This window comes from Macrosteles quadrilineatus, unplaced genomic scaffold (genome assembly GCF_028750875.1).
Source record: "Macrosteles quadrilineatus isolate MER2022 unplaced genomic scaffold, UCM_ALF_1.0 Scaffold_7__1_contigs__length_78375512, whole genome shotgun sequence".
Classification (NCBI taxonomy): Eukaryota; Metazoa; Arthropoda; class Insecta; order Hemiptera; family Cicadellidae; genus Macrosteles; species Macrosteles quadrilineatus.
In genome coordinates this window covers 19,367,956-19,394,471 of record NW_026542600.1, presented here as the reverse complement: position 1 = coordinate 19,394,471, position 26,516 = coordinate 19,367,956, and the positions used below count along the sequence as shown (strand labels likewise).

At 33.4% G+C, this 26,516-nt stretch overlaps 2 protein-coding genes across 3 annotated transcripts in view; one reads left to right on the top strand and one right to left on the bottom strand.

Moving 5' to 3' along the window:
• LOC128997965 (uncharacterized) overlaps nt 1-10,720 on the top strand; it is a 12,241-nt gene extending 1,521 nt beyond the window's left edge. The window contains exons 2-4 of one of the 2 annotated variants that reach the window (XM_054423836.1): nt 5,411-5,614; nt 7,763-7,875; nt 10,419-10,720. In XM_054423836.1, the coding sequence (XP_054279811.1) occupies nt 5,411-5,614; nt 7,763-7,875; nt 10,419-10,436 (335 nt within the window). In that variant the 3' untranslated portion in view covers nt 10,437-10,720. Of the gene's footprint in view, nt 1-5,410; nt 5,615-7,762; nt 7,900-10,418 lie in introns of both variants that reach the window. The other variant, XM_054423835.1, reaches the window with a different exon arrangement.
• Nucleotides 10,418-26,516, bottom strand: LOC128997964 (probable chitinase 2). Its single transcript, XM_054423834.1, has 8 exons — nt 26,326-26,516; nt 22,030-22,236; nt 19,349-19,508; nt 16,413-16,509; nt 14,854-15,069; nt 13,334-13,519; nt 11,802-11,930; nt 10,418-11,218 (listed from the first exon to the last, which is right to left on the bottom strand). The coding sequence occupies exons 1-8, from the start codon at nt 26,405-26,407 to the stop codon at nt 10,916-10,918; spliced, it is 1,380 nt and encodes a 459-aa protein (XP_054279809.1). The 5' UTR covers nt 26,408-26,516; the 3' UTR covers nt 10,418-10,915.

The following is a 26,516-nucleotide window of genomic DNA, read 5'->3' as shown; positions in this document are numbered from 1 at the left end:
CATGTAAACTTGATCATCGTCTCCCGCAGTCATGGAAACTCGTCATCGTTTTCTGGGATCACCTCGGACAATGTCACCTTTTTCCACATAGTGCAAACATCTTAGATATCTTCTTCGGTCTTGTAGACATCATGTTTGTCTCCCGTGGTCACGGAAACAACGTAATCTTTTCTTCGAGATTGCAGGCAAAATCATGATTATCTTCTTCGGCATTGAAGACATCATCATCCTCTCCTGCGGTCACGGAAACAACGTAACCTTTATCCACGATTGCGGTGAGTAGTGACAGTCGGACCTCTGTGCCTCAAAGACCTGGGCGACACTGATACTAGTAACATTTAGTTGAAAAACACTTTTTCCCTTCCCACTTCACTTACATAATGGTGATAGGCTATTTCAACTTCATTCTAAACTGCTGTTCTCTGGGGTTTTAAATAAAATACCTTTACTCCTTTACAGTTCCTCAGTATTTAGTTTTTTCACCTCCTGCCAATTTTTTCCTTACGTTTTAAATTTTAAATAATTTAAGGTGTAAACCAAAAGGGATATTTAGATATTTATTCTTCTTAAAGCAACAGGATTTATCAAGTAGGTCTATACAATAAATTTTGCCGTAAAAACAATCAAGAGCTTCCACTTGTGAATTGTAAATTCAGCCTGTTGTACATCTTTATATATTTGTAGAAAATTGGCTTGTCTGTTACAAAATCTGTTACAAAAATCTGTTACAAAACTACAACACTGTTGACCTTGACCGACCAGAACAAAAGTATACAAACAATTACCGGTAGCCTATCTATAAAGCCAGATGATAAGAATCTTCATTAACTAGTCGTGCTTCTTTCCGTAGACTATCATGACAAACGACAACTACTTATCTATATAGGCCTATTAATAGAAAAACATTTTAAATCCCACCTATTACACTACCGTACCACTGCACGCCAAAAAAAAAAAACACAGGGTCACAGGAAGGTAATTCAATTTATGCTATTGAAATTATCAGCAACACAAAACTAAGGCTCGTGTGCAAACACACGCACACATACTTCCGTAACATTGGAACCAGTGGCGTATCCAGGGAGGGAGCCCAAGGGGGCCCCCCGAATTGTTGACGTTGAATGCTGGATATTGTTTAAAATTATAGCTTTATACGGTACACAATGTACACACGGGAGCGTTACAACGCGCGTCCTAGAAACACAGTCAAATGAGTGTGTACACACTAGGACATCTAGTGTTTAGAGTAAAATCTACATTAGCAACTTCCTGGATAACCTCTTTCCTATGTACAGAATTAATATCTTTCTAACATTACAATTTTTTAATTTGCTTATTAGTATACAATTGGTTATGCTATGGTGTTAATAAATGTGTAAAACTCATTCAAATCAGGCAGTTTTAAGTTGTTTTAATGATAAATAGTTTTTTTTTTTAAACTTACATAACATGTTCCTTAATTAATCTGAACTTTTCTAGACTATTAACTTTATGATCAAAAGTATTATTTGATATTATTGATCAGGAGAAAATGCTTATTTATATGTCTATTTTAAATTACAATTTTATTCAGATCTTGAACAAAGTTATTGTTTTTATTAGAAGCATAGTTTTGTGAATCATCGTCCAACCAGACATACGAGAGGGGGAGGGGAGCAGATAAGCAAGCCCTGCGTTGCCAGTTAGTGCAAATCTCAAGTGAAAAATTATATAATGTACTGTAAAATGCTGTACTTCTTAACTCATCTGAAAATGTATTGTTTTGTACTCTGCCTTTGTTGTATTCTATTAGTATCATCAAAGATTACACATGCTAAGCAAAATTTTGCGTAGCATGTGTAATCTTTGAAAACAAACAGTTTTTATAGTATGTATATTCAAGTTTACTAAGTTACATAAATAACGTGCAACAGAGTATTGGCTTTATAAGTTCCATATTCTTTATTCTACAAGTTGAGTGTAGTTTTGTTAGCTTGGTTTATTTTATTAAAATTACGTCAGGCAGTTTAATAGTAGTTTAGGCATCTTGTTTAAAGATTTCAGAGCAGTAAAAAGTAATTTTTAGTGATAATACACCTAGATTGTTCTCTACTTTAGAGCCTCCAGAGGTGTTATAAACTGTAATTTAGTACCTTAAAATACAAAAAGAAAAATCCCGGGGGAGGACCCCAAGACCCCCCTTCCACAATGGGGGATATTCCATACCCCCCAGACCCCCCGGTTCAGGCCCCCCAAAACAGAATATGCCCCCCCCCAAAAAAACAGAATACGCCCCCCCCAAAACAGAATACGCCCCCCCCCCCAAAACAGACTTACGCCACTGATTCAAACACACAAGAATGTACACAAACCTAACCACACCACATTTCCCTCTCATCCCAACTGGCTGGCTTACATTATTGGGCATAGTTTGAGGTGTTAAAGATTCTATCTCACTCAGATCAATGTCAACTAACTACCCATTTTAAGTTTTTTTTTTATAAGAGCCAATACCTACCTACTGAATTGGAAATTTGAACCTAAATCAGGTAATTTTGGAAATACATAGTTAGCAATTTAAAATGTGCAAGTAAAGTTTATAGGTTTATTCAATCTGGAAACGGATATACCAGTATTAAGAGCATATCGGGTGAAATGGTTACGGTATGGTCGGTGTTAAAAAAGAAATATCAGCTTTATTTTTGAAAATGTATAGGATGAGTGCTCTAACAAATAGTTGTGTAATGTTAAAACTTTGAATTCGTCAAAAAGGATAACTGAGGGATAAGTACAAAGCTTCCAAAGAGCTGCTTTTTTAACCACCTCTGAACCACATTAAGAGGTTGAAAAATCGGTCGGTATGCACCGCCCCAGGCGAGGATGCCGAATTGGAGAATGCAGTGTATATATATGCTTATTAGACGCTGCGTGATAAATCAAACGGTAAAAATCTACTGAGTACTGAGAAGACGTAAATAAATCTTCTCAATTTAGATAACGTTTGATTAAAATGAGTAGACCATTTCAACCGGTGATCAATCCTACACCCAAATATCTTAGCTTAAAAAATATATATAATTTAGTATATCATGTGTTTTTGTACAATTATTGGTAACGGAGAAAATTAAAAAAATTTTTAATTTAAAATTCATATGTTATTCTCATAGAGAATATTGAATGTTGTAGTTTACTTGTTTATGGATACATTTTGATCAAACTTGGCAAATTTATTTATTTTAATATAAGCTATTAATATTTTACTAAAACCACACTTTATTAGTTTCCTTGTAGGTTTAATTAGCAGCAAACCTAGGGTTTGCTGCTAATTAAACCTAATATTATTTCAATAGATTTAATTGAAAATCAATTCAGACAAATGGAAATTCGCTTAGTCGGCAGGTATGTTGCAGCGGGGATATTATATATTGGAACAACTTACCGAGTTTTGAAAAAGTCTGGATGGATACCTTGAAGAATACTGTTGTTAAAAATATACTATAGTAATGGAGATATTTAAGACAGGAAATATTGCCTTTAGCGATTCATCACCATTTACACCAGGGGTGGAGCCACCTTTGAGGCTCCGGACAACTACAGTTATCTCTACTTCAGAGATGGGTTGCAGCGGGATGACTAAATCCAATGTCTTATTTTGAAAGCTACGAACATACGTTTTCTTTAAACTTAGACTATGTAAATCTGTATGAAACTGAAGAGAGATTGGTCGTAGAGTAGCAGCAGCTACTAACAGTTGACAAATTGGGTGGGATGGGTGGATTTTGTTGGAGTTGCACATAAGTCAGGAATTGTAATACTTTTTACTCTATGTATTTACTAAAAACTTTTATTTTTGTATGAGGAATGACGAGATAATCATATACATAGTCAAATGATAACCAATGCAGTTCAAGCGGTTAAACAACACCAACAGTGTCCAAGATATCCTCTATTTTTGTAAGATTTACAATGTCTTCAACCTTTTCAGTTCTTCACTGACATAGGCTTAGTTTGAGTAGAATTGATCAAGAATTGTGAGTCACTACATCCTCAGCAATCATTGATTAGTTATAAACATGAACAAGCTTAACGTATATTTTTTCATCTTGTCGAGCAATAAAACTTTGTTTCAACTATCAAATTTGTCTTTCTTTGCATATTAAAACTAATTCGATACTGTACCAAGCCTTATATCACAGTTTCTAGGATTAAGTTTCATGTTATTTGACAGTTTTCAAATTCACTACCCTCCCTGATGAGTATAAAGCTCTGTCCTGTTTTTAACTTTGTCGATTGATTTGAATCGAAAGATATTACCTGGGGAAAGATTACTAATTTTTACTTCAATCAGTAAAAGCTCAGTACAATTCAGTACTAATCGTTTTGGCCTTTCAGATCTTGACGGGATTAACAAGTATAAAACAGCTAATATATAAGATTAAAATAGAGACAATTTTGGGTTAATCACATTTTTATTCCATAATTATTCAGTCCTAAGCCTTTTCATGTCATTAACTTTTGTTTGCTTTACTTTATTTGAATGTGCACACAAGTCAAGCTGTAAATTTCTTATGTGTTATCTTCTGCCTGCGAGTGTCAAGCTATTTGTTTCTGTCAGAGAACCCTTTTATTTATTTTGTAGTTTGGCTGATTGCATATTCTCTCCAGGTGTAAATGAGCTATAGATGAAGTTATAATGAATGTTAATTGGTACATACTAGTTTTACTAACTTTTAAAACAACTTTTGGTATTAATTAGTAAGTTTTTTTTCACATTTCTCCACTTGTATATTCAGTCTTGTTAGAAAATATTCAAAAATGCCAGTTACTGTGTCCAACTGCATAATGTTTTGATAGGGATAATGAGAATCTCAAAATGTAATAGTAGTTTATATTTTGTCCAAATTTCATTACCAGCCTTGTTGCTTTTAGTTTACAACGTTGGGAGTTTTTTTAATGTAGCGATACTTGCTGTAATCCTTAAACTCTATGATTCCTGTAATATAGAGAAATAGGATGGTGACCAATTTGTACAGATATTAAGATATTGTTTCTTTAATAATAAACCGTAGAGCAACATAATGTACATGATGCTGTCGCTGAGAGCAAGTATATTTAATTTAGTTTGGTATCAATGTCCATCTTGAATAAAATAATGTCATAGATAATTTAAACATAATCTAGTAAAAATGATGTCACATTATCATTGAATTTAATCTTAGTTTAAATTTACCATTCATAAAATATGAAACATTATTTGTATGTATTGTTATAATGACAAAAGATGAATAAAATTGCCTCTATAACATCCTTGCTGCTTGAATTTTGGAATTTATATTGATTGGTGGTACATCATTAACTATAGTCAATGATGGTATACGTCAAGCGAGATTAACATTTTATTAAAATTACTCTTTTTAATTTATGTTTAAAGGAGAGAGAAAATGTGAACTGAGAGTAATAAACTTCCTACAATGTAAAGAAAACGAAGCTTGTGTGAGTGTAGATACAAGGACAATATGTCAATGCAGAACAGATTATGAAAGAAATGACAACGGTGTTTGCCAACCAGTGCCTAAACCATCCAACCCAATTTCATCACCAAATACTGCAGATAAATCAAGTTCAGGTGGATTTGGTAAGTTTAAATCTAAATTTACCTAGTCGGTAGCCTTTATTAAGTCAAAAGATTTTTTTAAGCTAACCTGGTCCAGTTTTGAACCACTTTGTTTTGAAACCCTTTTCAAAGGATTATTTTTAGGATTAATGTGTGATGCAACAAAAAGAAAACATTGCCATGTAGGTGGAAAAGAAATGAAAATTTTTCTCCTAAAATTCGCCAAAATATATTTGAACTTGTACACATTCGCAATGTAAATAAGAATTTGCACACCAGTTTGGATCTGATTGTAGCCTATTATGCAATCAAGTGTGTGGAAGTATTGCTATGAAGTGATATTGATAAACAATGCACTGTGCTTATCTTAGGTGAGTGTTTCAATGAGGATCATAATTAAATGATTTATGATGATGCAAAGGTGAATTTCTTTGTGTAGTTCTATCTGTAAACTGGACTAAATGTTAAAACGTTGGCTAATAAGATTCAAGAAGGTTTTTTAATCCTGAACTATATAGAACTGATTATTAACTAGAGTTTCTTGTAGTGGTATGGTAGAGACTATAATTGCTCTTGTCACAAACATTGATCGAACTACTAAACTGACCTTTGACTTTAAATTTTAAACAATAAACAGCTTATAGTGCTGGCTGCTATCTTAAAGGCCTTATCCAACAACAAACAAACACAACTAAATGATTGTAAACAAGGATATTTGTCATACTGTATAAGGCTTGTAAACCCTAATGTCTCATTTATTGCGGACAAGTTTAATTGATTGTAGTTGTTTCTTTTTTTGAATCTTGGTTGTAACAGATTGTTTTACACTGTTTATTGATAACACAGATGAAATAGGAAACAGCAATTTCTTTAAAAAATTTCTAACTTGTAAAAGTTAGTCAGGGGTCTAATTCAGTTGTTAATACGTTTAAACTCCTGGCTTTCCTGCATACGGTATACAAAAGTTATACAGAACTGCGCCATTTGATTGATTTTATGTCAGATCACTTGTCTTGTCACTAAACAACTCTGAATTTCCCCATGGATGCAGTGTCTCAAGATTCAGAAAAGGGCCTTAAGAATCATCATCTTTAGCGACAGACGGGCTCATAGTAGGCCCCTTTTTGTGAGACTAGGAATACCTACTGTCTTCGGTCATTACGTTCTCCTGTGCCTTCTTCATGTTCGGGATAAACATAGAGACCTTACGTCCCGTGCCATGGTCCATTCCTACAACACCAGGCAGAGAAACATGCTGGATGTTCCCCGCGTTAGGCTCTCTAAGATAGCTGCTACATACCAAATTCATGGGCTTAAGTTCTTTAACAAACTGCCAATGACCATTAGGGGCTGGAAAAGGGGTTATCTCAAGGACAAGCTAATGTCGCTAATGAAAGAGAGAGCCTACCACAGCATCTTTGAGTTCATGAATGATAAGGAAATAGCAAACATGCGGTAGCCATCTTTTCCATCATCCCTGGAAGTCATTTTTAACTTGTATATATATTGTTTTTTTATATCTTAAACGGTTTTAAACGTTGTGAAGTATTTCTTCTTTTGTGCATGTAAAAGAAATGTTTTTATTTTTTGTTGAGACACAATCTATCCCTATTTTGGGTAAAGGATGAAGAAGGACAGGTTAAGTAAGTAAGTATGTAGAGTGCTGACCTGCTGTATGGTCCACAAAGCTCTCATTTCTGAAGAAAAACTCTCCCTTTGGAAGAATTACTCTTTGAGGAGTGCCATACAAAACCGACTCTTTCATTTCCTGAGTTTCTCATAAACTTTTTAGGCTTATCTCCATCAGTAGTCCAAATTACCTCAACATTTCAATTATTTACAGCTGACTTGTTGCAATTCAACATCTTCGGAGCTTGCAACACGTCAAAAACATCAAAATTTAACACGGAACAGTACATTACACACAAAACATTTACATACACGAAACGACACAAAACACGATAGCGCTATCATGACATGATAGGGGTTGTAGGTAGAGGTTGAGGTAGGGTTATAGGTTTCTCATCAAGATGAAGAAAGGACTTCACATATTTCCTGGGTTCTCCAGAAAGTTTTGTTCTTTAGAACAAACATTACTGATATCATTACCTTCGTTGTTATGTCTACATATAATTAATGTTAGTCATTGTTTGTTTGATGTTGGTGCAGGGTTCAAGCTGATCCTATGGCTGATAATGCCTGTCCTACTAGCAGTTTCTATTGGAGGAATCGTCTACACTGGCCGCCAGAAGATGTGGCTCAACAGATTGTACAGGATGCGGGTACGCTCTTACAACAATGTTTTGGTTAGTAGTCAAGAAGAGGACGATCCACCTATAGCATGAGTATTATCTAATGAATTTTTTTTTTATTTATACTTGATTGCCAATGACCAAAAGACCACTTTTGTTTTTACCGATGAATTATATACTATACTAGTCATTATTGAGTGTGTCCTATGAAAGTTGTGTTACCTAAGGCACTTTTCAGTCATTTAATTTTTTGATAAATGAAACGCTGCTATTTTAATACTCATGTGCATATGATCCTTGTATAATTTTGTGGGTAGAGCGAGGCTTTGTTTGCATTTAAATTTGTTATGGTTTGTACACTTGAACAATTCCAAATAGTGTTTTAATTGATCAAATATATTTTATTTTAAAACATAAAAAGTCGGTTGGACTAATAAATAAATATAATTACAGTGTTTTATTGTTTATATACATTTTAATTTTATCTAGATTTAATGAGGATCAAAGTTTTACTGTATTATTTATAATGTTCTTTCTTTTATGCAATTTTAAACTAGGCTAGGCTATTTTATGTTATAGTCCTCCTAACTAAAATGTGCACGTACAATCAGAGAATGTAAAAGAAATAATGATAAATGAATGATCACTAGTTTCCTTAATAGAAACCACATTGTCTAATTTTGTTCAAGGCAGTTTTCTTTTTTCTTTACATTTCAAGATCCTTTAAATGGGATCTCTCACATGGAATGATTGTGATTTTGATGGATTATATATGTCATATTGATATACTTTGAAAGAAAATTCCATATTTCATGCTCAAAAAGAAACTTTGTTTTTATTATTATAACTACCTCAGTTTTATATGGTTCAGATTAACATGTTTTTTATTTAATTTATAAATTTGTAAAATGTTCTTATAATTGTTACGATACTCGTTGCAGGTAAATGTACCTGGTTGAGGGGATTACAATAAACCTAACCAAAATGGTTCAATTAAAAAATAACCTTTGCTGATCATGTAACTTTGAATTATATGTTTAAGAAAGCCTACTTCTCAAATATCATTTGTTTGATAAAAACTAGATATTGTGTATGTTTTTTCTTCTTTAAAATGATGAAAAATATATTACTCTGATTGTTTTACCGGTACCTCCAGCATTAAATGAAAAACTAATTTAAAATACAGGGTGTCCACATTCTGGAAAGTCAGGGATAGTCATGGAAAGTCATGGAAAAAAATTATGGTCATTGAAAGTCATGGAAATAGGCAACAAGTCATGGAAAGTCATGGAAATCCCCAATAATGGATGGATTTCAGGGGACCTTTCAATGCTCTAGTCGGCTGTAACCGCGACTATTGTAGCATTTTTCAGAATTTTTCACAAATGTACGACAATTTCAATTTATACAGTTGTCTTAGTTTATGGGTTTTGAGTTTGTATTAGTTCATTGTTGTACCTATTGTACCCCATTGTTATCTGTTAATACATATTTCAATATTTTCTGTGAAATAACTTGTCTAGGCAGTATTATTTGTGTGTGTACGGTAAATTATAATTTTTGAGTTAAGTTCGTGAGTCATGGAAATCAATGGTTAATGGTCATGGATAGTCATGGAAAGTCAGGGAAATTGATGACAAAATTTCTGTGGACACCCTGAAAATAACTCAATTTGATTACCCTGTAAAATCTCAAGCATAGTATTTCCTAATGGAGCTCAATTCTGTTGCTTAAAAGCAAATGTATCAAAGTTCAATGGTTAAAAGAGAAATGTTGCATAATAGTCTTGAGTACCAAATAATCTAATTAGAATCTTGTGTAAATAAAGGAAAATATTCAGTTAGAGGAATATGACTTAATATGTCAAATCATATTATTCTGTTACCAAACACAAAGTAGGTGTGTAGAATAGAGTCAAAAATATGTACAAATATAAAAAAAAAAATGCTTAAAATATAGTGTCGACAAAAAAAGAACATCCAAATGAATATATGAGCTTAACTATGTGGAGAAAAGACAATATTTTATATATTATTACAATAATATAAACAGTAAATACACATATATTATTTCCAGATAAAAAAAAATCATTTTTAAACATGCTGTTTATAAAGTACCCCTAGCTTAGTTATGAAACTCAAATTTAATGCATATTGTGAATGTATTGTCTTATTACATATGAATAGCACTTCCTTTGCTCTTTGTAACAATAAATTATTCATATTGCTTCTTTAATATTGATGAAACCAAAGACAAGAACTTTGTAAAAATGTTAATATCCATTCAGACGTGTATGTTGTGTTTGTTGGTATCTTTTAATAGGAATAATTAATAACAATTAATTACTGTATAATATATTTTTGAAAATTGTGTACAGAAAATGTTATAGAGCCCATTTAAGTTTTGGATACACTTTTTTCACTTTCAATAGTGGATATGTGTAGCTTAGGTTGTATATTGTGATATTACTTTTAGTTTCAGCTTATGTACAATTGTACATATATATAAATTAATGCTTAGTACTCTATGTAATGTCGAGTTATGTATTTTATGATCGATATGTTTGATTTCAGAGCACAAGGCCTGTATAGGTTAAGGAATTGATGTATTGCGTAGTCTTATCGGTGCATTAAGAAACCCAACCACAGATAAATGTTATTTGTTGGATGACTCCGGAATCTGCTATTGCTGTGTGAAAAGCGTTGTTTCCCTCTTTTGCTATGAAATAGTTTTTACCAGAATGCTGACTTTTGTACAAAGAAATCTGAAGATACCAAGACTATCCTGTAATGTAAATGTGTTTTATAAACAAATATAGATAAATATTATTTTTGTTTGAACTATGTTAAATTAAAATAAACAATGTAGTATATCATCGTGATGGTTTTTTTACCGTATAACACATTTTGGAATAATTTACAAAGAATTATTTACCACATAAAAGTAGTTGACTATTTAATTTGTATTTTGTTATATTTGGTTCCATCGAGAATTCTTATTCAATTACAATTTTAGATGTCCAGAGTTGATTAATTCTAACAGATATCACAAATGGTTCTCTTATTCAGGGTCAATAAACATTATGAACAATGAATACAGCCAAAAGTAGCGTGGTCGAAATGAATCTAGTGGAAGTCCCACTTGGCTCCAAACTGTTGTTTTCATCTTGGTCTCCTGAAGTGTCCTGCTTTTTACCATTCTTCTTCTCCGTTTCAATTTCATTCAAGGTTTCCTCTATAGCCACATTGACTGAGCGTAACAGTTGGAACTTGTGTTTTTCTCCTTCCTGGGTTGTACACAATCCCCTAAAGTCGTCTATATCTAGAGACCAGATCATTACTCCACCCAGTTGTTTCTCCATGGCGAATTTAACCTGAAAGATAAAATAAAGGTGAATGAAATATGTTGTTCTCCGGTACATATTTTTTTAATGTAACATTCTAAAACCTTTTAATTTTTATTGTGAAAGTGCAATGTCTCTGTTCATGTTTAGTATTTATAGTGTAGCTTTGTTGGGAGTCTATAGATGTAACTCATTACGTCTTTTTGAACACATATTTCTGCTCTATAAAGAATACAAAACCAGCTGCCTACTGTCTAGAAATGCAAAAAGTAGTTTATTACTTTTTAAGTTTTGTTTAGGTTAAGGACAAAAGTTGTTGTAAAGGTTTGGTAATTTAATAATTACTAAACAAAATTCAGAAGATTGATGATAGAAAAAAGTATTTAAGTGCACCTCTTAGAAATGAAAGTTTCAAAAAGACATCTTTTAAAATTTGTGACTGTTAGGAACCACTGATTTCATCATGGTTGTTATAAGATAAAGTGATAAGGTGGACTTATTTTCAAAAATGTTAGAACAGAGTAATTTCTCGTAACTAATATGCCATTTTTGGAAATGTTCATCATACAAAACTCTGTCTGACTGAGGTGAAATTTCACTTGATAAAACATACCTTGTGCCTCAAACTCTGAGGATCGTCATATACAATGACTTTTTCTTCACTGACAGCAAACGGAGTTAATGATGCTTCATCCCAAAGCTTTTTCCAAGTAGAGTTAGGTTCACTGAGTTCAGTGCATATCTGTAAAAGGAAACGTCATAGTTAATTACACTAACACTCATTATGTAATTACTGTATCTCAGAATGTAATTTTTTTTTGGGGTGTGCAAGTAGTAAATTTATGAGTTGAGTTTTATTTTACTAGCGAGCTTCAAGTTTTTTTAGTTGATTAATTTTTCAAGTTAAGTGACATTCTTGTGAATACAGGATTGTTTCAAAATATTAAAATAAGACTTCCTAAAACAATTAAATGGGTACTATATTGTTTGTAAAAACAATTTAAAATAAAGCTTCTGCAGACAGTGCATGAATGATACTGCATACCTGGTGTGCTCTTTGATGCATGACATTTTATTTTATAATATACATAGCTTTTGGACTATTGATTAGGGCAATGCTTTCGTAATTTCTTCGTCAGATCTAGGAGGCCGTCCACTTATTTCATTTAAGTCTTGCCTTTGTGGTTTCCAAACCAAGCAATTAATACCATAAAGCAACTTATAAAATAAAAAAAAAAAAAAACTACTTAACCATTGGTGAAGTGTTTATTAAAAACTCTATTAGAACCAATATTTTCAGTTCTTCATGAAGATCCAAGCAATTTATACTTCTCTTCTAAGTTTAAAAAACGTATGTTTTAAGGTCAATTGACAGAGCCATTAAAAAGCTAGATTGTGCTTTTAATTTTGCCATACCATACAAATAAATGATTTCAACTAACTCATTAAAAAAGCTTAACTCTTTAAATTTTCTTAAAAACTCTTGTCGAGCCGAGTTTTTAAATACTTGCCTACTTCACCTAAAAATACTAAGCCACTTGAGTACTTACTCGCACACCTCTAAATTATTGTTTAGATTTAATATGAGCACTAAGCAACAAAATGTTCATCCGGAGCAACTAAATAGTTTTGAACGGAGGATGTCTACAGCAGCTACCAGGCAAAAATCGGGGTTTTCATTTGGGATTTTTGAGGACAGGGACCTTACCAAGTAATTTCGAGGGGTGTATTATATAAAAAATAAAAGTAAATTGTGCAACATCCTACTGGGGAAAGTTTGGTGACGTTTAGCTACACAATCAAATATTTACTTGTGATTACTAGACACATTGTTTGTAGATGACAAAGAAGTTAGTTCGTTGACCTTTAACAGCACAATTCTCAGCCATTTCTAACCTTACTTTTTAAGCTTAAACTCTTGATAAAACAACTCAACACAGATCAGCATACAAATATCTAATAATTTCATTCTTCTTTGGTAAAAATTTAAAAAAAATTCAATAGTTTAGAAAAATTGATACATTCTAAAATTATGGGGACCGGGACCCAACTGAAATAACTGGAACTTAAGCATGAGATTGGAGATATCCGAGAGCTATAGACTATTACATTGCTACAATTTATAGATTTAGTGACAAAAAATACCTCATTAAATCCCATGAAACCGTCCTCTCGAGTGTAAGGACCACTGAAAGCAGCGTTGAGAGATGGAGAACCTAACTTGTCGCTGTTTGGTGATTGCGTCTTGAAAGTTCGGCCGTACATTGGCAAACCCAATACCAGTTTGTGCGGTTCGATTCCATTACGAAGCATGTAATTCACACTGTATTCCTGTAAAATGGTGATAAGAATAATTTTGAGAGTGAAACACTATACCCAACATAACTCTCTTAGACGCATAATGGTCATTCACAGGATACATAGAGTGTATCAGTTGACTGCAGTAAGATATTTGAATTAAATCCTGTCTAATAACAGAGCTATATGATTTTGCACTTCATATATTAGCACAGTGCCATCAAAACGGTGAACTTGTTAGCTGGTGGCTGTGTTGATTTAAATAAATCTTAACAATTATTGCTTGAAATGTATAGGACAATTGTCTTACAAAAACAAAGAAACGTAAGCGTGGAGTGTTTTTGCTCCATTTTGATTAACCAATGTGGGTGCTTTAAGGATTGGCAAATGCTCCTGTTGCAGCACAGTTGTGGAGAAAATTAATTTCCAGTTGCTTTACAGTATATTCTAAAACAGATTCATTTTTAAACTAGTGTAAAAATTAATTACGACACTCTGTTATTGAGTGCTTATGTCTGCAACTACTAGGGAACCATAAGCACCAATTCCATTAAAGATAAAAGACAATAGGGGTGTGCTTTGCAACGGGGTATCATCAGGGATATTCAAATTTAGTACTTTGAAGCTACTTTAGAAAAACAGTCATGGTATCAGTACCTACCCACTGTAGTACATAACACAGTTTCTATAATCAATAGTATCCCCAGTCGTTGTGTAAACAAAAACTATTTTCACAAAATATACAAAGAATTAACTGTCTAAAATTGTAAATGGATACCATTTGAGAAACGTTAACAAAGCAAATTTCAAAATTGTTGTTTTTATTTGAGGTGCCATAGAAATCTATCAGTATTGTTTCTGTAAGTCTTATCCCAGAACATAAGAAATAGTGAATGGGTTATTTTTTGCTTGTTTCAGCTAAGGCAGACAGTCACTCCATTTTAATTTCTCCTTGTATACATAGTTTAGTTTATGGAAGAAGTATTGTTTTTGTCAAATTTTTAGTCTGAGTTTTGGGTGGAAATATCTGTTTTTGGCCCCCCTAAACCCAAAAAAGTTAAAAGCAAAAGTGATGTACGTGTGCGTGTGTACAGACTACACCTGTGGTACGATTATTATGAAATTTTAAAATGTGGATACTAATCCATGGTATCTCTAGGCGTTTGATTTTAATTTGATAATGGTGATTTGTCTGTAAAAACCCATCAAATAAGGGAAGTAATATTTTAACAAAAATAGCTCACACAGTTTTAATTAAATTTAGTGTGTTGTGGTCCTTTTAACTTTAAACAAAATGGTACTTCTCATGCTGTAAAAATTACAGTTGTTGCAATTTTTAGTGATTTTATTGATTATTTTGTACCCACCACAGTGTTGACGTCATCAGAGATGCTGGAGTGTAGCGGGGCGTTTGCTCCGGTCGTGTTATCCCACTTGCCGTGATAGTCGTAGCACATGAGATGTACATGGTCCAGGTATTTGTTCAGCTCTCGTAGGTCATATCCCGTCTCCATAGCATCCTTGCCTGCCCCCAGTGCTGCAGTTAAACTCCAACCCTCTGGTTTCAATGCGCTGTGTAACTCCTAATACATACAAAGAACAATATTTTTAAATAAGTAAATTGCATTGGGTTTTTTTAATTATATTAAAATATAAGTTAATTATTTTTCCACTAGCTTGAGACATTGTCTTGAGTACTACAAATCAATTTTGAACCTGATGTAGTAGGAGTACTGACTGTTAAGTAGCATTTGGATGGGCATTTTACGTGTTGGCCCTGTTATAGGAATATAAACAAAATAGCGTTCCAGCATTATCCAAAATATTAACTATTATACTGTTAACATTTACAAGATAGTAAATATATGTAAAAGATGTTACAATGGCAATGGATTTTGACCAGTCAATTCGGTTATCATCGGGCCTAATCAAAGACTAAGAGAATCAAATTGGCGTCCTTGCTTGGATACTATATTGGTCTCAGGAAGTTTCAGAAACAAACTCCGCTAAGTTACAGCTACGGAAAATACCTAAGTATGGTAAATAAAAGCTATTGTTGGTAACTTTTGTGTAACAATTTGGACAAATTAATAAATCAATTAGTCAACTTTAATTCAGCAGATTTCCGAAAAAAATCTATGATGGTTATAGATTTTGATACAGATTTATTAAATAGAAGGAACAGTCACCATCTTAAAATAATAAAAATTGGTTTCCATTAAGTATTTCTTGATGAAAAAGTTCTTAAGAATAGAGAAATATTTTTATTTTGAAAATTCATATTGATAATGTAAATACCTACAGCTCAATCCGTATTGTACGGTTGAGTAAAAATATCACAAATAATCATTGCCAAGGTTTCAGATCAAAATCCTTTCTTACACAAAGCATTAGGAAACTTGCAGAATCTACTGAACTTCCACATGTCCACATCAAGACAAGAGTCAATCAAGTCAACGAACCCAGAAATGCTGCATACATCACCAGCCATTTAAATTGGGAAGTCGAGAATAAAACTGATATAGGCTTTGGAACTGCTGACAGGTAATGTAAAACTTATATTAGTGTAGGCATCACAGTTCTGGGCTCTTGCAAGGAATTTTATAAAATAAACTAATGTATTAGTGTTAATTAATTTAGTGAGTCGGTGGCTCAGTCGGTAGCGTCGTGGACTTCGGGCCCAAGGCAGCGATGTCGTGGGTTCGGATCCTGGTCACTGCCGATAACATTTTATCAGTACAGTTCACCTTTGTACTGTACTGGCTCACTCCTTGCTTTGCTGTTAACGATCCACGCACGGGCGCTTAGTCTATGTGGACGGGCAAATCCAAGGTTAAAAGAGGCCGCCAACCTCTTAAAAAAAAAAAAAATTGAGTTAATTACAACTAGCTTTTTGATCAAATGATTGAATCGTCTTATTGTTTACCTTAACAAGTTTGACAAAGTTCTCACGATCCTCTGGGGCGCCGCCCCGCTTGGTGGGAAACTCCCAGTCCAAATCAAAGCCATTGAAATCGTGCATCCTGTAAGAATAAACATGGATAATACAGATTTATGGATGTAAAATATTAATGTGGTTCCTGAGAAGAATGGACAATAGAGAAATAATATCCTTGTCAGGAAAAGTATATTATCAACATTATTTATGCTAAACCTCAATCAGACAACAAATCTACTAGTAGCTAATAGTAGCTGCTAGTAGATATGTCAGATGTAGCTGAATTACTTTGCTTGTGTGCTTTATCCAGAGTAGGTTTGTGAGAGATCTTAAATTCTGTCGTCTGTAGGGATGAATAGAGATGTTTTACGACATATTTTTTCCACACAGCCCCAGGTTTTTTCTCTGGGACTAACACCTTTTAAGAACCTCCCTTAAAACATTGCTTAAAAAGGGGGCTGCTGTGGCTGTCGACCTTTCTCTGCAGGAGCAACTACATCTGAGAAGGATCTGGGCGTAGTAGATAAAAGAGCCGTAAGGGTCACCTTAACCTTATCTTTAGTCTTTGTTGTCTGAGGACCTCATTTTTTGGAGAATTTCCCGACATGGAAGACCCATTGTGTTTCTTGGAAGGTGGCGTCAGGCATTAACACCACCTGCAACAAAATTTTCCTCCGTAGCTACCTTGCTCACCAGCGGGCAGGCGAAGACAAAACTAAGGTTATCCTCTAGTTTGGCCATGCCATTTTTGACCACATGGTTAGCTATTTTCTGCACCCAAATAGTGTCCAGCATTGCTTTCATTTTCTCCTCCATGTTAAGGAGCCGAGTTTCTATGCTACTCTCTGCTTCAAGATATTCTTGACGGAGAAGTACCATCCCCATGCTCTACAACCGCATTATTGGTTTGGGGTTCCTCCAACGTGAAGTCCAGATTTGAAGGTACTGGTGAGAAAACTCCTGAAATGGTGTTGAATCAAAATAATGAAAGGACAGATAAAAAATGTTGACCAAGCTAAAGACAAGAAGGAAACATGGCCTCAGTTAAGTTGGGAGCATGAAAGGATAGATTTCCAATTCCTCTTAGTTGCCTTTTACAACAAGCCGGGAAGGCTGCAATCCTATTCTAAACCCGGGAGACTTCATTGGGGAAACTAGCACCTTGATTGGCAAAAAATATGAAAACATGTTCAAAGTCACTAGCAAGCGAGTTTTAGCGAATTTCACTATATAGGGAAGTACCTATTACCGTAGGTGGCACGGTAAGATATAGGCCCGGGACCGATTTACTTTTTCATTTTGATGTCCCCAGAGGCCAAAAACACCATTAGTTCAATTTATATATATATATATATATATGTATATATTATATAGAGTTATATATGTGTCAGAGAACGCGATAACTCGACTAATTTTTGTTCGATTTTAAAGAAACTTTGTTTAAAGGTGTAAGGCAGGATAAACTTGAATGAGTTCGCAAACCAGCATGATTGGATCATGGGAACAGGGTTTTATGGGGTAAAAATTGTTTTTTCTAATTTTTGACCCTCAAAACACAAAATGTTCCCAATTTCTCTCAATGCCTAAGCTTAACAAAACAAATAATTAGTAGTATATAGTATAATAGTTAGTAGTAAATAGTATATCAAAGTGTTTTTGTACGGTTATTGGTAAGGGAGAAAATAAAAAAAGGTATATTTTAAATTCCTTTGTTATTCTTATGGAGAATATTGTAAAATGTTGTAGTTTGCTTCTTTATGGATATATTTTGATCAAACTTGGCAAATTGATTTATTTTATACTAAGCTATTAATATTTAACAAAAAACCACACTTTATTAGTTTCCTTGTAGCAGCAACCCTAGGTATACTCTTTAAACCTATTGTTATTTAAATAGATTTAATTGTCAGACAAAGGGAAATTTGCTAAGTCGGCAGGTTTGCTGCAGTGGGGGTATTTAACAGTAGTGTTGACTTAAATGGCTTTTGGGGAGCGAGCTAGCGTAGTGGTTAGAGCGTAGGACTTAAGTCCCTGAGGTCCCGGGTTCGATCCCCGCCAAGTCACCAATGGATTTTATCCAGGTGATAATGCCGCAACCCCTAGGTCTAGCCTGAAGTAATGTGAAAAACAATCCCAGGCTCGTGCCTAGCGTCCTAGGACAAAAAAAAAATTAAATAGGTAGCTGCAAATGTTTGGTTCACACGTTTTAATTTACTTTTGCACTATTTCTAGTGTCGTCTGGTCAAGGCTTTGAGGTAATTTTTTAAGCAATACAGAAATGTATTAAACCTTCTTTTACCAAATTTATCTTAACGTTAGTTAAGCCCTTTCTCGTGCAGAGACTGTTTATTGTATCTTTGGACCGTAAAAAAAACTAAGTTATCAATACAGTAGACTCCCTCTTATCCGGACACCTTTTAACCGGACATCGGTTTGACTGGACTACACTCGGTAGAAGTGACATCTCTTTACCCGGATAATTTTTATCAGCACATCGGTTTAACCGGACTAGATCGGCAGGAAGTGGGCGGTACTGAAACGACTGTTCTCATGGGAAAGATTTGAGACTAGTAATTACGTGTCTAAAATACAATGCTCTCCTAATTTTAAGTCAAATACTGTATAGAGTATGCATTTAAACGGTCTGTTTTAACGAGATTTTGGGGACGTCGGTATAACCAGAAAACCCGTTATCCGGACTGGCCTCGGTCCCGGCTTTAACCGGATTATTTTTCTTTTTTCATGAGAATGAATTTCTTACAGTAAATGCAATATTTACAAAAAAAAACCTCTTTAATAAACTTGTAATTTTACAATAAAACTGGAGGAAAATCACATCTAAGCTAAATAAATTTTTGGAACAATATTTAACAATATTAACTTACAATTAATAAATCTAATTAATATTTATCATTTAGATTTACCTTAGAAATCTTACAACACTGTCAACAAACAGACGTCTTCGCTCGTAATCTGCCGCCAGTTTGGAGTAGTTTGAAGAACCTTCATTCCAACCACCAATTGCGATGCTCACAGTTAAATGAGGATATTTCTTTCTTAGTTCAGTCATCTTTTTATAGGAACCTAAACACAAAAAGATATTTCATTATTATTACAAAATAATGTTAGCAAAAGTTGAATTCCTTCAAAGTTGTTCTTTAAACGTTGAAACATTATCACTTTTAACCTGAATGAGCAGAATTAGTTTAACCTAAAAAAGTTTACAGTTTTCAGAATCTTGAAACTTTTTTTGAGATTGCAATTAAGAGGAAGCCTATGTTAGAAAAGTTTCTCTATTTATCATGTTTTGTCTTTTTAATGAGGCAACTTTGAACAGACCCAACTGCAGATCAGCCATTAACTTTCACTTATTTATAGGTGAAACATCATTCATATTTTCTTCTTTCTATTACGATGTAAGCAGAAACTTCTCACAAAATACTAGCATCTATGTGGTTTAATATACAGGGTTGGGCAAATGTGTGGATACCCCTAGTTAACTTTTTAACGCGTTGCAATAGGAAAACCAAACTCGGCACATATTTCCAACATAAGAAATTGCACTTTTTCATCAAAGTTACAACTTTGCCCAAGCCCCCAAAATGGGGTATTTTGGGGGCAGCCCCAAATTTTCAAATGTAAACACCTATCATGTGACCCATCATTTTAAAGGGTTTATCAAGGGAAATTGAATGGCGCAAACCAGAGGTCAATATTCCACGCCTAATCAAAATGGCAGCCATTTTAATTATTTAAGATGAGCAATCATGATAAAGTCTAGACACCCCCAGTTAACTTTAAAAATTAAATATTTTAATACTGACCAAAAGTTGAATTCTCTTTTTTCATAAAGGTATGCTGAGTTTAGTTTTCCTGCTATAACCTGTTAAAAAATTAATAGGGGATATTCCAAAATGACCGCCATTTTGATTAGGGATGCGATTTTGACCTCTAGTTTGCGCCATTTAATTTGTCTTGATAAACCATTTAAAATGAGGGGTCACATGATAGGTGTTTACTTTTAAAAATTTGGGGCTGCCCCCAAAATACCCCATTTTGGGGGCCGGGTACAAGTTCTAACTTTAATGAAAAAGTGCATTTTTTTATGTTGTAAACATGTGCCGAGTTTGGTTTTCCCACTGCCACACGTTATAAAGTTAACTGGGGGTGTCCAGACTTATCATGATTGCTCATGTTAAATTAAAATGGCTGCCATTTTGATTAGGCGTGCGATATTGACCTCTGGTTTGCGCCATTCAATTTCTCTTAATAAACCCTTTAAAATGAGGGGTCACATGATAGGTGTTTACATTTGAAAATTTGAGGCTGCCCCCAAAATACCCCATTTTGGGGGCTGGGGCAAAGTTGTAACTTTGATGAAAAAGTGTGATTTCTTATGTTGTAAATATGTGTCAAGTTAGGTTTTCCTATTGCAACGCGTTAAAAAGTTAACTAGGGGTATCCACACATTTGCCCAATCCTGTATAATGTCATATAACATTGTATATATATATATATATATCTCATAATACCCTTAAAAAATAAATAAACTATTTTTAAAAGTCAGCCAGATCCGTTTTTATCAAGCTTATTAATATTGCATTACTCCATTTAGAAAGTTTTGAGGCGATTTTACAAATACAGCGGTTTTTAGGCTCTTATTTCTCTAACTCAAGGTGGTTAATACTGAGGATCTAATGTTTATATTAATGTCTGCCAAATTATAAACAGTCTATGATAAATAAATTAAAATTTCCAACAGATCGCAAAGATCAAGTTCAATTTTTAATGGAGGCTTGAATCGACTGCTTCATATGTAAACAACAGCTGTAGTTGTATGAACAGGTGTAACTGAAGAGTAAAATATATGTAATATGCATCATCTATTTTACTTTACATATACTATCTCAGTTTCTATGTTTGAAACTCATGAGATAGGTTCAAACAAACATGGCATGGTTTTGATTGATTGCTAATACTGTATTGTCTCCATAAAGACTGTAAAATTCAGTTTTATATACGTGAGCATGTGATAGGAGAAAATAACAGCATTGTTCTAAACACTATAGAAGGCTACATATTAAAATGATGGGAACTGTTATAGTGATGCACTACCATCAATTAAATATAATCCTATGGAACAAGCTAAGTGTTAATTAATCATAAATAAATAGCGTCCACAACGTAATGTTGTTATTTGTCTAGTGTTGTTCCCCCATTTACTTGACAATTATTTACACACACTACAAAAAACTACTCTATTTCATTAAATAATGCCCATTGATTCTGAAATTCACTATTGTAACTGGCAGGACAATGGTTTGTAACAATTAATAGTAGAACCTACAGACAATGTTTTTGATTTAGTTAGAAATCACAAATTTCTTACATTACTCTTCTATACTTCTCATTGCTCCAACAACTACACAAAACTCTTTGTACATGAAAAACATGTATTTTTTTATTTTTTATTATTCCAACAACATAATGATGAATAGGTACTTGTTTGACAGTAGACTTGAAAATAATCATGTTGACATTGAGTCATGAGATTAATGGTAACTTATTACAGGAAATACTTCCTATATAATGAAGAGTTACTAACCTTTACCGTAGTTTTCTTGAAGATCGTTGTAAGGATCAAGGCTCCTTATAGAGCTATCAGTCGTGTTAAGCCCTGCGAAGGCGTAAATAAGGTGAGTGCAGAGCGTTGGGTCGATGTCGTCGATGTTAAAAGTTCCATGGCCCGACCTGTATGTCGCCCAGGAGGAAACGTAACACGCCACAACTCGGTCATGATTTGGTCTAGACTCTGAAAATTCATGTAAATCCCATGATATGTATTCTAAATTGATTATTTCAATTACTGTGGAACCTCGATAACAAGTCACCCTTGATCACACGTGTAATTTTCAAATCACCTTGAATTTATTTTGCCCCTAATCACATGCTATTGCAAACCTCATTTAGAAGTCTACCTTGATAACAAGTCTTATTTTAATAATCCCCATAAAAGTCTTATTATCGAGGTTTTACTGTAATATCTGCACAATTATAATTGAAAATGGGTTGAATAAGAACGGTTTTGACTCACTGTTGCCCACTTCAGGTAGTTTAACTTTAACCAGTCTTCTATAAAAATTATATTATACCTTTAAGGGTTTTTTTTTTAAGAGGCACAGTGTTTACGTATCTTAAGTAAAATACCCCACAGTATGAGCCTTATGTGCAAAAATGAATAGCAATTGCCAGTCACCACATAAGTTAGATCAGGTAGGCTAATCCCAGTAAAGGTGTGCTGGGATAATTTCCCTCCATGGGATGCTACCGGGGATAAGCTAAGATGTTTAGTAAAACCACCTCACTTCACTCTTGTATATTCTGCAACCTCTTCTAGTTAAGTTTTAATTTTTACTTAATTTCTCTTCAATCTATCCTCTGAAGATTATCAGAGTTTTAGTACAAATGTGTAAACCTACATTTATTCGAAAAAGTTTGATCACAAACCAGCATATCAGACTATGGGAACGGGGGTTTTGTGGGGGGCTTTAAGGGGTACGTACATATGGTTTTTTCCCAATTCTGATCCTCAAAACATAACATTTTACTATTTCTTTCAAAATAATGTTATAAACCTTAATACAATTATTTATACTGTATATTGAAGACTTGTTGCACGCTTAATGTTTACGGAGAAAATTCCAAATATCTGTAAATTTAAAATTAATATGTTGTTCAGATTGATAATAAGTAATCTGTTTTCCTGTTTGCTTGCTTGTTTCATATTTTGATCAAATTTACAAAATTTGTCTATTTAATTCCAAGCATATTAACATTTAAATCAAAACAACTTTATTATCTTTCCTGTACCAGCAAACCTAAAGACATTAAAATTAATATAATTTAAATAGAAAATAAATCTGACAATTTTAAGGGAACATTTTATTGAAAACCCAACCAGGCAAATGGAAATTTGCTTAGTGTGCAGTTTTGCTATGGAAGGTATTATGCATCCATAAGCCCCTATACTCTCACTTTCTTGGGTATGCTAGCAGAACTAATCAATACCTCAATAAAGGTGTCTTGTTCATCAACATGGCTTTCGCTTAAAAGTATTAATTATTTAGCAATGAGTCATCTTGTTACTAGAAATCATCAATGGTAATCCTTAGATTAAAGATTCGACATTTTTAAATTAGGCTATAATAAAAGTGTGTCTGAAAGCAATGCTCCTACTAGTATGTTTGATTGAAATATTTAAAAATTCCATACGCTTTCAACCATCAGATTTTTTAAAAAAATAACTCTGTTATGATAACATTAGAACTTACAAAAAAATATTTGCTAATACAGTAAAAGAAATATATTTTTTCATAAATAGCAAATGGGACCAAGACCTGAGCCTGAATATCGTTCCAACCTAGAACAGGCCCATTTAGGGACCGACAGTATTCACTCTACACCAAATGTGTTATCATTTCACATGTCAAGATAGTTAATTAGGACAATTTTATAAGATTAGAATTTAAAAGCCAATCGGACAAAGTCCTGAGATTGTTCTGATTCAGACTATTCAATCAGATTACCAGTAATTAATGACTAATCCAGAAGGATCAACCAGAGCTTAAATTGTATACACAATCCCTCAAATCGTCAAGTTTGAAGCACACTATGAATATTATGATTAAGTGTTTCATTTGAACAAACATACTAAGACAATCCAATGATGGGTGCAAACAAGAATGAGAATGGAATTAGAAAGTAAGAGTAATGTATATTAATTTAAAGCATATGAGCTAGGATTTTTGTAATTTTTTTTACAATTGAGGCGGTAGCTGCAAAAAGGGCCTTTATGCCAGAACACTGATTTGAGAAAAACGAGTTCGAAAAAATGTCATTCTTGCATAAATATTGCATTTACTAAGAATCTAACTTGGAATACTTCTCCATATTCTTTAGAACCTGAAGCAAATTTTGTTACCATGGTTTTTTAATAACAATATCAGGCTATTAAGTATTTTATGTTTATGTGAAATCGTGCATGGGCCCTTTTTGCATAGATGCAGTTTTTACATGCCCTTTTTGCATAGACCAATATTTATATGATCTGTTAAAGCATAAAATATGTGTTTTCTTAGGCAATTTCTAACAGTTTGATAAGAAAAATTTAAAATGACATCTTACCGGATCAGTAATTAAAAATAATAAAATCATAGTGTAACCTGTAAGAGAAAAAAAGGTAGGCTGCACAGTAAAATATGAGTCATAGTTGAAAATGTAACACTTTTATTTTACAATAAAAAAAGTGAGTCATAGGCTAGTTGGATATCTAATACTTTTATCTTTCAATGTCTCTACAATTTAATTTAATTTAATAACCTCTGACGTTTTCTAGTATTTCGAGCCCATTCTTCCTTATTTTCACTTTTCTTCTTAGCACCCTTCTTCTTAAAAGTGTCCAAAATAGTAGGTTTAGTAGTTAGCATGATGTTAAAGAATAAAATAAACTGAATATTCCTATTGTTTGGTCACTAACACACTCCAAAACTGAACAAAACAAACATAATAACATTCATAACATACCGGGTGTCCCACGAAGGGGTTTAAACGTTTGATTTTATATTACGTGCCCATTCATGCACCGAACCTTTTTAAACTTTACACAGTTTACAAAGTAGGTTCTAAAAATATTCTGGAAAAATTTCAACTCCCTAACCTTAGTAGAAACAAAATGGCGGCTTATTGACAAATTTACCAATGTGCTTTCTATAAAAACTACTTTCATGATTTATTTTTAGTTATTTATTTATTATTATTATTTATTAGTTATTTGATTTATTTTTAGTTTTCCATTTGGCTATGTTCTAATTTTTTCTTGTTTTAAAGTCATATTGCCCTGGAAAGTAACAATAAAAATATTTTATAAAACCAAAAATACCTTTTTTAATGTTTTAAGTAACTTTTTCAATATGCCGCCATTTTGTTTCTACTAAGGTTAGGGAGTTGAAATTTTTCCAGAATATTTTTAAAACCTACCTTGTAAACTGTGTAAAGTTTCAAAAAGTTCGGTGCATGAATGGGCGCGTAATATAAAATCAAACGTTTAAACCCCTTCGTGGGACACCCTATACATAACATTCAGTGTCATTAACCTCGATCTATGCAAGAAGGGCCTATACACAACTTTCTTATAACAGCTGTACAAAAAAAAATACTTCAGATTAAAATATGAAACTTTGCAGGTATACCAACAAACATGTGTAGAATTGAAAGAAACGTTCTCCTCAAAAAGGGCGGAGGATCCATAGGCCCTTATTGCAACTACCTCCTCAATTATTATAAAAACAATTTATAATACTAATTTGTTTTACCAAGATATACAAAAGCAAAAGTTGTACATTTACTATCTTTATTCATTTTATTTATATATTCAGATTTTAAATTTAAATTGTTCATAGAAATCAAAGTAACAATTAAAAATTTTGGCACTATACCATTTGTATAAGAAAAAGACATTTAAATAGAAAGTAGATAGAGTAGTAATCCTCTTGTAGATACAGTATTCTTTTCCAAAGGACAATTGCCTTAAACGTGACTTGGTTTAGGAAAACCCCCGGTATTGTTTACCTAGCTGATAACAATCATGTTTGTCAAAACAACTTTTACAACTTAACAAAATATTGTTATTTAGGATTTTTACTCATACCTAAAATTATTATTTAAATGTTTACATTACTCGACCTCTTCACAAATATCTAGTACAGCTCATTGTTTCACTTTATCAACACCTTGCATAATGTTAGGAAACCACAAACGTTTCCCTAGTGGGAGTGTTGAGGACAAAGTAGTTTAAAAGCCTTATAAAGTAGTTCAAGATGGCTCCAGGCGTTTTATAACTCACCTCTGTTCGTAGTTGTTAAGGAAAAAGACCGGGTAAACAATACACTAAGGACGCAGGAAACTATATAGACGCGGAACGACATGGTCGTGTCTGCGATTGCGTACCGTACTGGTAGTGCGTAGTCAAAGCGTTATGGCGGACGTCGGCGTAGATGGTTCGGCACCGTTACGTTACAATACCTCCTCCGTGCT